The sequence below is a fragment of the Telopea speciosissima genome, chromosome 3, assembly GCF_018873765.1.
Source record: "Telopea speciosissima isolate NSW1024214 ecotype Mountain lineage chromosome 3, Tspe_v1, whole genome shotgun sequence".
Lineage (NCBI taxonomy): Eukaryota > Viridiplantae > Streptophyta > Magnoliopsida > Proteales > Proteaceae > Telopea > Telopea speciosissima.
This window is the reverse complement of record NC_057918.1, coordinates 52,274,090-52,285,902: the sequence shown is the minus strand read 5'-3', so window position 1 is coordinate 52,285,902 and position 11,813 is coordinate 52,274,090. Positions and strand designations below refer to the sequence as shown.

General features: G+C 39.4%; 1 protein-coding gene across 1 annotated transcript in view; it reads right to left on the bottom strand.

The window, feature by feature from the left end:
- Positions 1 to 2,442: 2,442 nt before the first annotated feature.
- LOC122654107 (eukaryotic translation initiation factor 3 subunit I-like) overlaps positions 2,443 to 11,813 on the bottom strand; it is a 53,908-nt gene continuing 44,537 nt past the window's right edge. The window contains exons 7-9 of the mRNA XM_043848086.1: positions 10,943 to 11,029; positions 10,758 to 10,837; positions 2,443 to 2,571 (exon numbers count right to left, since the gene is read on the bottom strand). Of these exons, the coding sequence (XP_043704021.1) occupies positions 2,496 to 2,571; positions 10,758 to 10,837; positions 10,943 to 11,029 (243 nt within the window). The 3' untranslated portion in view covers positions 2,443 to 2,495. The remainder of the gene's footprint in view (positions 2,572 to 10,757; positions 10,838 to 10,942; positions 11,030 to 11,813) is intronic.

Sequence of the window (11,813 nt, the reverse complement as noted above, 5' to 3'; positions counted from 1 at the left end):
TGTGACCAATCTGACCATATGAAACTTGGAGGATCTTTTAGCTTTGTTTAGGCGATATGTAAAATTTTTTGACCCCACTTTGATCATATGGCTCGTCATTTATTCAACTCTCATTTGTTTATTTCTCCAATCGTCGAATTCTTAGGTTAAATAGTCGAAGTGGTTCTCTGACGGCTGCCGCATGTCAAATCCCCTTTTTTTTTGGGGGGGGGGGGTGGGGTGGGGGCGCTGCCAGTGAGCTTTTAGAATCCAACCCTAAGTGAGTCTCTACGCTAGGCATTATATTTAGGAGTAATTACTATCACTATCCTACGCTTAGCTTATATTTACTAAAATTATCCTATCTTAAATTTCTTTTCTAATACTACCTGTTTTTAAACTTTTACATCTCCTTCTACCCTCTTATTTTTAAATACCCAGATTGCCCTTCCTTTTTACCTAGTAACTTGCTAATCTATTTAACCTACCATTCTTCTTCTATTTTTTTCATTAAATAGTAAAAAATGAAAGCACCCACCCGCTTCTTCTCTCTCTCGTTTATTACTCCATTCGTTTTTTTTTTCCTTCAATTTTTCTATTTAATTAATTTTTTATTCAACATTTCATCCTCATCATTCTTCTTTGAACAAATCATGATTCTAAGTATCGGTATCGTATCGTCCGTATAGGGGGATACGTATCAATTTTGCTAGTCACCGATACCAATACCGTATCGATAGCACGGTACAGACAAGGGGTTAAATGGTCAAAAAACTCATTTTTTAAGGAGATTCATGGGTAATTTTGTCTGATACAGCCGATCCAGGCTGATGCCGTAGTAACGTATCAGTTTTGCAGGTTATCGATACCGTTCTGATACCGTGCACTAAAACCATGGAACAGATCGACTCTCTTCAAAACACCCCACTTCTTCTCTCTCTTCCTCTTTTTATTCAATTTACCTTTCCGTGTTTTTTATTTTTTATTTACCTACAACATGATGCTCGAGTCGTCACTCTTCTTCTCCCTCTTCATACTTGCAGAAGTAGAAGGCAACCCTCCCTCTCCATTACAATTGATCTCTACACGACCATCTTCATCTCTCCTCAACCTTGCAACCATGGGATAGAACGATACAAGATCAATCATCAGATTGTCTCTGATTTCTTGTCAATAAAAAAATTAAAGAAAAAAAAAACCGAATGGAGTAAAAAACGGGAGAGAGAAGCAGGTGGGTGCTTTCAATTTTTACTATTTTAATGACAATAATAGTCAAAAATAGAAGAAGAATGGTAGGTTAAATAAATTAGCAAGGTTACTAGATGAAAAGGAAGGGCAATCTGGGTATTTAAAAACATGAAGGTAGAAGAAGATGTAAAAGTTTAAAAACAGGATAGTATTAGAAAAGAAGTTTAAGGTAGGATAATTTTAATAAATATAGGCTAAATATAGGGTAATGATAATAATTGCCCCTTATATTTACAATGCTGAGAGCTCTCATTCTGCAATAATAGGGCTTTCTCTGATGTGGCGGATCTCCAAACCGTTCAAGCAATAAGCCAGCTTTAGATTGCCTTTAAAATCAGCTGGTTCTACCACATGGTTCAATGCATTCTAATAATTAGATAAATGTAAATGTACTTGGACAAGTAAGAAGTCCAGTCTGGTGGGTGAACGTACATGTGTGGGCCAGCCTTCCATTTTTTTTTTTGGAAATACAAAAGAGAGAATGGATCATCTGCACATACCAACAAACAAGTGAAAGTACATGTGAGAGACAACAACCTGTCCTATTTTTGCCATTGCCATTTACAAGAGAAGGAGAGATTTTTATGGAAAAAAAAATAAGAAAATGGGTTTAGAGTTCCCAAATGTCATAACAAACATATCTACCAGTAAACAAGTAAAGATGAGAAATCAAGTGCCTAAACCTCAATGATTGAAGCGAGGTTCAACGCTATACAAAATGAAAATGGCTTCTTATTTCTCATGTATGATGGATAGAACACTGATTAATTTTCTCCCAAGCCTTTTAATCTGCATAAAGGGGCAAGTAAGGCTAATCAATCTCACTGCTCGCCGTCGGGCAAGTAAATTGAACTGTAGCAGGGAGGGAGGAGGACAAGAGGACTTCTGTTGTCACCCCATTCTGAAATTATTTCCATAAGGAGTCGAATTCCAAAGTACCTTAATTTCTTTTTAAACATTTGAAAATTAGAAAAATCAAGAGTTTGAGAGGCGTTAAATTAGAAAATTCAAGAGTGAGAAGAACCAACAACTTGGATCTGACAAAAACTTGTCATGATCCAATAATGCAAAAAACATGTATTATGGTACTAGTGATTCTCTGCATAACAAAATTTCATTCTACAAGGGGCATATCCCAACCCCCAAACCCAACCCTTCCCCCCCCCCCACCTCCCAAAAATAAATAAATAAATAAACGTCAACACAAAGATTAAACAAAGCAGTTTAAAACATAAAATAAAAGCCCAGTATCAGAAAGACATTCATGGTTACATCTTGATATTGAAGTAGTCTGGGTCGAAGTGATGTAACCTCGCATAACCATCTTCTCCTCCGCTTGCGAAACTGAGAAACGCCAACATTACAAAATTAGGTTTAAAATACATAAATAACCACAGGTACATTGCATTGTAAATTAAAGCATGAAGAGCTCAGGTTAACACGGATGGTGGCAGTCACAAGACTATCATTAATAAGGATTCTAAATATCCAAGAAGAACCAGTTTGATTTTCCTTAAATTGATGAAGCACATCCCATCAAACATGCAACATGCCAACTACTGGAAGAAAGTAGGAACAAAGAGAAATCAAATCATTGGACCTAGAACACTAAAAAATAGCAAAGCCCTGATGAAGACATACCTAAGACAGTATATATATATATATGTATGCTAACTAGACTACATGCTATATGTATCCTACAGTTAATATTTTTTTTTATTTTTTGCAGGGGGTGATGGTTATGTTTACCAGTTTGATTAGGCTTTATAAAATTGATCAGCGGCAAAAGATTTAATGATAATGATAGAATAAACTAACCAGTCGCATGGTTACTACACCAGACACAGAAGCGCGCAAAAAGAACATTCAGCCCCCTAGTGAAATAAAAAAATCCCATTCAAACCAATGCCTCTATGCACATACTCATTGGCCCCCACGCTGGTGTAGGGGCTAGACAACCGGTTAGCATTTTCTTGCCCAAAAAACTAATAACAACCATACTAAAACCCGTGTCATCCCCACCCCTACCCAAAAAAATAATAATAATAAAAAATAAACTGGCCATATAATCTAAATCAGCTACTTGACTGCAGAACATTTTTATGGGAACAAATAATTGAAGAAAACAGTATATAATGGTGTGCTCATTTCCAGAAATGGGGATAGTATAAGATATAATGTTGGATCGGGATGGTGAAGATCTCCTCACATTATCCAGGACGGAATTTGGTGTCCAGGGCCTTGTACTTCCAATAACCTAATTGAGGTTTGGTCTAGTCTTTCTTATGCACTGTTGAGGCCAATGGGTAGTGGTGATTTAGTTCTATGCCTTCCAAATTCTTCTAAGAAATTCACCTCTACCTTTGCCTGGAATTTGATTAGATTAAAATCTCAAAAAGTTCCTTGGCATAAGGTTGTGGTTCAGTTCAAATATTCATAGGCATAGTTTTACAATTTGGCATGCTTTGACTTTATCTCTCCCTACCCAAGAGTTCCTCAAAAGACATTTTTATCCCAAATTGTTGTCTATTGAAATTCTCAAGCAAGTGTGGACCACCTATTCTTTTGTTGTCCTTTTTTCAGATTTGATTGGAAAGGGGTTCTCAGTAACTATTGACCTCATCAAAGAATTGTTCTTCCCTTTCAGAGAGAATGGAAATGGATCTTAAAAATTTTAGTAATAAGCCAATTTTTTATTGTATTGGTAAGCTTGCCTTTAGTGTTGTGATTCATCATATTTGGTGGGAAAGAAATAAAAGGAGGACCTCTCGTTGCGTACTATAGAACAGATTTGGGAAGCCAGCTTTCGAGATCAGAAATAGACTTTAAGGTAGGACAAGAATGAAGGTTCAACCAGTCCCAAAACATGATCTGAAATCAGGGAAAAGGTTCAGCTTGATGGGAATAAGGATGGGATTATTGAATAGGTTAGGGAACAGGTTTAGGGTTGGTAAGATGATGGAATAGGTCCAAAATAGTAGGGGATTGAAGGGGTAAACCAAAACCAAATCAGCAGCAGGTTTCCCCTTTGCCGATTTCAAAATTAGTACAGAAAACTGGGGTTTTGGGAGTCTTGAGAGAAATTCAATGGCAGCCAATCTGCTGGGCAGATGAGGATGAAATAGGGATCGAATGGAGGTCTTAGAGAGGGGAAGGTATGCCCAAAAGTTTGAAAAAAAGTAATGACTAGATAGAGTAGAGGAGTGAGTGGACAGAATTAGAAGGTTGATTCAAAATTAGAAACTACCACAGATCTGGTCTGAGACTAGCAGCAGAGAGGTTTGACGGTTGAAGATAACTTCTAATGGCAGTAGAACAGTGCTGGGATGAAGAACCAAGCTTGAATCAGCCTCCTGGACTTCCCACCGCAAGGAGTCGACTGGATCGAACACCAGCACCTTCCACCTTAGATCAAACACTAAGGAAACTCCATAGGAGCAAGCATGCAAACAACAGCATAGAGTTGAAGCCAAACTCATGGGCTCTTCAGCTCCTTGGATTGCTTTATATAATATTAAAAAGGAGCAGCAGGGTCCAAAATTAGAAAGTTTCAAAAATAAGAAGTTTTCAATTTGGTCCCCCTTTGGTTGGAGTACAAGGCACAATCAATTGCTAAACTGATGTGAGCTAATTGTTCTCAGCTATTAATAATAAAAACAGAAGCTAACTACTAACAATGAAAATAGAAAGTAAATAACTTCAGCTAGACCACTAGACTGTACCATAACTTAAACTAAACCAACTAGTTCGATTGAACTAACCCAAACCAACTTAAAAATAAACAAAGTAAAGAAATAAACTAGCTAATCCCGTATGCAACCTAATTACCAATACTTTAGGCCCATAAAAGTGGCCTATTACATTGAAAACCCATAGGATCAAAGGCCCAACATATATAGAACCCAACCCTACACTTATTCCTAAGAAAACAAGCCATAGAATCTGCATCAGACTTCTTCCTATTCGTTCTGCAAGCTTAAACACTACAAGAAATAGGCATCTTGCCAATTGTTGGGACCTTTCACTTACTTCTCCCCCATCCCCAACTTTTCGATGTATCATCCTTTTATCGTTGTTTCCTCCCCACCCCGTTTTTTATGTATCACCCTTGGATACTTGTTTTCCCCATCCCCAGTTTTTTGGATATATCATCCTTTAGTTGTTTCTTCCTCCTCCCCCCCCCCCCCCCAGGTTTTAATGTATCATTCTTATTAGCTGTTTTGTTGCTTTGACCAGGGTCCCCCTAGTCTTGCCTATGAGCTTCGTTGAGAGTCCGGCTCAGCTCCTCGTACGAGGAGCAAAGCAGTCTCTCCTTGGACGTTCGTTCGTTGACATGTGGTAGGTCATTCACGGGAACCGTTTCTTCCATCTACCTCTTTTGTATTCCTTTATCTTTCTTTTAAGGGAAAATATCATCCCCCTCCCCTCTAAGTTTGCCTAATATCAATCCAGTACCCAAGTTCTGAAAAATATCTTCCCCCTCCCCTACTTTATAAAGTTACTATCAACCGTACCCTAAGTATGTAACGCTGTTTAAAAAACATGTGTAAAGACAAAATTACCCTTTTTAATATCTATTGAAAGCATATGTCTTTCTCTCTTGCTTATGAAAAGACTATATTACCCTTTTGTTTAAAAGGTTGGATTAGTGATAGGTAAAGGCGGTTGAATGCATTCAACCCAATCCGGACCGGGGTTTACCAAACCAAATCGGTTTGCCATTTAAACAAAACAAACCACATCATTCCAGATTTCCGATCTGAAACCCTAGATTCTTCTTCCCAGCGACGATTGCATTCTCTTCTTCTTCCTCTTAAAAAATCCAATCATTCCAGATTTCAAATCTGAAACCCTCGATTCTGTGTTATCTCTCTCTCACAAACTCTGATCTGCCCTGAGTTTTTCGCCCAATGACAAGGCAATGTAAGAACTCTGTCTCAATGGCTTTCAATGTACTTGCAGAAACTGAATCTCTATTATCCTTCTCTCTATTTTGTTTGTTCTCCCATATTTTTCAAAAACAACTCCCTTGTTCTCACACTCAATAAGTCAGGAATAATGTGCACAAGCATAAGGGCCGTTACAAAAGAAACGAAAGCAGTCAAAACTTTTGTTGTGGTTATTACAACTTCCACAGTCCTTGAATGTGTACTGAAAGTCCACAAGTTAATAAGGTGTGTCGCACCACAAAGAACTATAAAAGCCCCAAATTGCAAGCACCCATCTATAAGGGAAAAGTGCAGATTACTAGATAAGCTCAAGGGGAATAGAAAAATAAGCACGTGCAATGAAGAAGTCTGAAATGTATTGGTATTTCATCAACAGTTCTTCAGCTGGCCATTGTGGCTAAGCATATGATGGTTTGGTGTGGGATTTGCTATGGATAGGCATTCTTTGTATGTATGGTGCTATGCATACCCATCAAGATGTTTACCATTTAAACAGAACAAACCCCATTGTCACCCCATTGTCCACCAAAACCCTCATTCTTCTTCCCAGGAAACCCTAACCGAGCATTCTCTTCTTCCTCCTCTGAATCCTTTGTGAAAGTATCCATTATCCACCCAAACCCAAATGAATGAAAATCAAATAAGTCCACAAACCACCACTATCCATTATCCACAACAGAGAAGAGAAGAGGGACACGATTTTATTGTTGCAGACATGCAAAAGCAAATATCAGCCACTGCACAGCCATCCTCTTTCTGTTAACAGATTAAGAAACAGATGATTTACCCAAATGAATAAAACAGAATTAATAGGGGTTTTTCATTCCTTTCTTTCTTTGCAGGAAAATGCTTTAGTACTTTTTTGACGAAGCTACAGAAGAAAAATATAATGGGAGTGAAACGATTTAGGGGAAATTTGTAGTCTTCATTTCTTGATTTTCTTTTTCTTTAGACAGAGATGCAACAGGGTTGAAGAATGCCGCATCCATTAAATGTAGACCAGAGCTCAGAGATGTGTTTTTAATAACTATGGAGAGAAATAGAGCAATGGAGATGTTAAAACTGAAGCTATCGAGTATCAACAAACCACTGTAAAATTACCCAGAACATCACTAGCCCATTAAACCCTCCATCCATCAAGAAGAGATTAACAGTTTTAGCAAATGTAAAGAGAACCCAGAAATGAGAATCTGGTACGTGGTGGTGAAGATTAATTTTCTTCAATTGTTTATAAACAAATGTAATTTTCTTCGATTTGGGCTTTCGTCACGACCGAAAAGACGATCCAAGCTCTTCTCTCACTGTGGGTTGAGAGGAAGAAGAGTTGCAGGAGGAGTGAACAATTGAATTGGGGGAGAAAGTTAAAAAACACAAAAAATGGGGATATAGGGTTACAGTTTTAGGGATTCGGTGGTAGTGATTTGCAGTGAGCTCGGAGAAGAAGAAGCCTTCTGCGGTGGGCAGTGACTCAGAAAAGAAGATGTTGGAAAAGTCGATTTGGGGATTTGGGGACTTAGGTTTGCATTGGTTTTGGGTTTACCAAAACCGGGTTAGTCTTAATGGTTTTTATGGCTTAACTCAAACTTTTCAACTTTTTTTAAAATAACCGTTGGATTAAGTGTCATCTCCAAATTGCAGGGCCGGACGATGGCTGCTACAGGCAAAGCCGTAGAAGATCTGAATCCGCAATGGGGATTTTGGGATTGGAGGGGTAAAAATGAAATTAAAATAAATTAAGGGTAATTTGGGGTTTTAGATAACGTGGACCTGTCCACATCATCAATTAATGGTAGTTTTTAACGGTTAGGATACGGTTGATAGTAACTTTATAAAGTAGGGGAGGGGAAAGATATTTTTCAAAACTTGGGTACTGGATTGATATTAGGCAAACTTAGAGGGGAGGGAGATGATATTTTCCCTTCTTTTAATTTTAACAAAAAAAAAATATTTCCTTTAGTTCTTTATTCACCCCCACACTTTTTAATAATTTATTCACCCTCCCTCTCTCCTTCTGGTTCTTCCTTGTCCTTCGCAGAAGGCGATGAAGGAACACCACTGCGGCACTGTTGGGTGGGGATGTGGCCTGTGGGTTGATACTCAGGACTGATGATGCTCAGAGAGTCACAGGGGTAGGATTTGCAATTTTTTTTTTACTAGATTTCAGAGGTTCTAGGGTTTGAAGGCTGCAGGGTGGTCAAAGGCTGGGACTGGGGTTGTGGGATGTTTGGTGGGGTCGGAGGTTGGTGGTCACGAATCACGATAGCTGGAGGCAGGGCTGGGTATTGCAGATGTGACAAGGGGGGGAAGTTGGTCGCGACTGCAGGTGGGGGTGCTTGCAGATAGGAATGAAACAGGGGAGGGTTTTCAGTTGGCGTGGGACTGGGTGTGCAGGGCGCCGAGTGTGGGTTGAGCACTTGAGTGGGCGTAAGGGGTTTGGTTTGGTTGACTTACATGGTGGTCAGTTGTTCAGGATTGAAGGAGAAGGAGGGGGCTTCCAAAAGAGGCTGCATGAAGAAGACGACTACGGGTTGAATATTATTAAAAAAAACAATGACAAATTGAGGAGGTTGAATAAAAAATTAGAAAATTGAGGTTGCCATGAATCTCTGTCAAAGCAAGCGCAGGATCAGATTTTTCTGTTGATCTGGTGTGGAAGTGAAATAAACCGGGAATGGTGACTGAAATTTGTAACTAACTCATGCCATTATTTGTGGAGAAATCAATTGAAATGAAAGGAGGACAGCAATTTAAAACCTGTAGCTCTGAATTGATAACAAGAGAAAGGAAAAAAGAAACATGATTTAACAGAGATACCTAGGGGTATAACAAGGGGTTGCAGCACTGATTGTAGTGGAAGAGCGGCAATGGCAGGGGTATAACGGAGGGGTTGCAGCAGTGATCGCAGCGGGGGCATAATGGTGCCTCCATGGGGATTCAGCGAGGGAGGTAATTGCTATGGGTGAAACGAGGCCTTGTGCGGAGATGCAGAGAGTTGTGTTGCCAGAGATGTTCCCAAATGGTCCTGTGTGTTATCGGTGAGGAAGATGTGTTCTGTTGGGTGGGTCCACTTATTACATTTTAAAAATAAAAAATTAACAATCAGGGACTAAACTGGAAGAAAGAGTTGCCTGTTTTGAAGGACACGTGGCATCTAAGGAGCGTACAAGGAGAGACTGCTTTGCTCCTCGTACGAGGAGCTGAGCGAGACTCCTTCGTTGATGTTCTCTTCGCTTTTTTCTTAATTAATTTTCCATTCACCCCCCCCCAAAAAATAGAACAGTACATAGATTTCGAAGCACCAGAATTTTAGAACTTGATGGAAATCTTCTCAAAGTTTCCAAAAGGGTAATAATTTCTATCACTCCCGTATACTAAACCAATATTTACTCAGCCTCCCCTCCTCGAAGTTTCTTTTTTGATTCCCTCAGAAAGAAAAAAAAAAATTTCACCTTTCTCCCCTGTTAATTCTAAACCCCTAAATTAACCCTACTCCCCTCCCACAAACCTGTCTCCTGTAGCCTCCCTCTGCCACTCCCCCAACCCTCCACTCCTCTCCCCCCCACCTCTGCCCTCCGCCTCACCACCACCTCTCACCCCCACCCCTTAGCAACCCCTGCTCCACCCCCCTCATCTTCCCTCCAACCCCTCCATCTTCACCTGCCCTTCAAAGTTATAAAGGTGTACAAGCAGTCTCCCCATTTCCATCTCTAGCAATTGCTTATGAAGGGTACCTCTGTAGGAGGTACAACACTACATCTGTCTACAGTATTTAAGGGGAAAATATCTCATAGAATACGCCGCCCAGGTCAGATATACATTGAACTGATAAAAAGAGAGAAACTATGCTGCAGATCCAATTCACTCTTTGTTTTTTTGAGAGAGGAAAAAAAGACTATTTGATTCAAGTTACACTAAAATTTACCATCTTGTCATACAAGCTTCATGCTCAGATTCACGAATTGAACTAAAGAGCTGTTCTTCCCCAGAACCCCCTCAAAAAAAAAAAAAAAAAAAAAAAAGGTTGAGTTGTCAGGGTTAGCGTTAGGGTCACAAGTGGTTTCAGCCTTTCAGGGGTGGGTGATGAGTGAAGGATGTGAGACTAGGAATCGGGAGAGTGGGGATGGTGAACTGGGGTTTCACGACTGAGGTCAAATTCGGAGGGGTTTCAGAGCAAGCAGGACTCGAGGGTGGGGTTTCAGATCCATTTTACGCAAACACTATAAGATAACGGGGTTCTAAGTAGAGGATTGGAGGGAGGCTACGGGAAAGGGGTGCCGCCAGAGGGGGTTGTGGCAGGGGAGGGGAGGGAAGAAAGGGTAATTTAGGGATTTAGAATTAGCAGGGGAGAAAGAGAGGTGAAAGTTTGCTTTTCTAGGGGAAGCAGAAAAGAAACTGAGTAGGAAAGTTTGAGTAAATATAGGGTAAGTATAGAGGAGTGAGAAATCGTCCATTTCCAAAACACACAATGGGGTATCTTCTCATCTTCAAGGTGTTTCCCACATTTGAAGTTAAGTTAGGAGTGTACATCATTCTCATTGAAGTTTAACTCAAATAAATATGAATAATAAGAAGAGATTAGACCTTCTCCCATCAGGGTTGAATGCCAAAGCATTTATTGGTCCAAAATGTCCTTTGACGCCCCCAATTTCTTCTTGAAGAATCTATAACACAAGAGAAGGGAGACAAAAAGAATGTCAATCACAGAGCACATGTAAAAAAAAAAAAAAAAAAATTCAGCAAATTAGAAGCGACAGAAGAGATCCAACCGTGTAAAAGAATTTTGCTTCAAACTTCCCAGCACGACGATCAGTTGTTGTGACATGAGATGCATCCTGACCACCACCGAGCACCACCTAGAAAAACCAGAATATTAATCATCAAAATTTTGAAAAAGAATTTTGGGTTTCGAAACCCCTTTAGTTCATCGTTGACCTGAAATTTGGACCAAGTGTTTCCACCATATGTATATAGAAAATTTTAATTATCTGACAAATCCTAGATGAGAAAAATCTCAAATGGCTAATAGTGATGGAACATATTGTTTGAATAACAGTGCAGTGGTGCAGAGCCCCATAATACGTTCGCCCTAGCTAAAAACATTAGGTGGAACGCTTCATGTGCACTTCTAGGTTCTTTCTAGGAATATATTATTGTAGAGAGCCTCGAATAATTGGGAGTTTGAATCATATGCTCCTGTAAAAGAGCCTTTCATCCCAAGAAAAAAGAGCCTTACTATTATTGCAGAAAACAATAGTGCCAGTGTAAGCGTGATGAGGACATCACTGAGGGATTTAAGACATATAAGAGGATACGTAGACATACACAGCCACACATCACTTCATTGTGGCTAGATATCCCTATCAACTTGTGTGGATGCATATTTCTATTTATTTTGTTGTAATTTATTTTATTTGGCATCAAACTATTATGTACTAATGTTGTAAAGCTAAGTGGAGTACTTAGTAAGAAGTTACTGCTGTAGGAGTAGTTATTAAGGAGTTATTATTGGAGGAGTAATTATTAGAGAGTAGTTAATAAGTGATCTCTCTCTCTCTCTCTCTCTCTCTTTCTCTGGGCTACAATATGACTGGTTTGTGGTTTGATGTGGATTCCCATACCTGTTTCTCCATCTTTTGA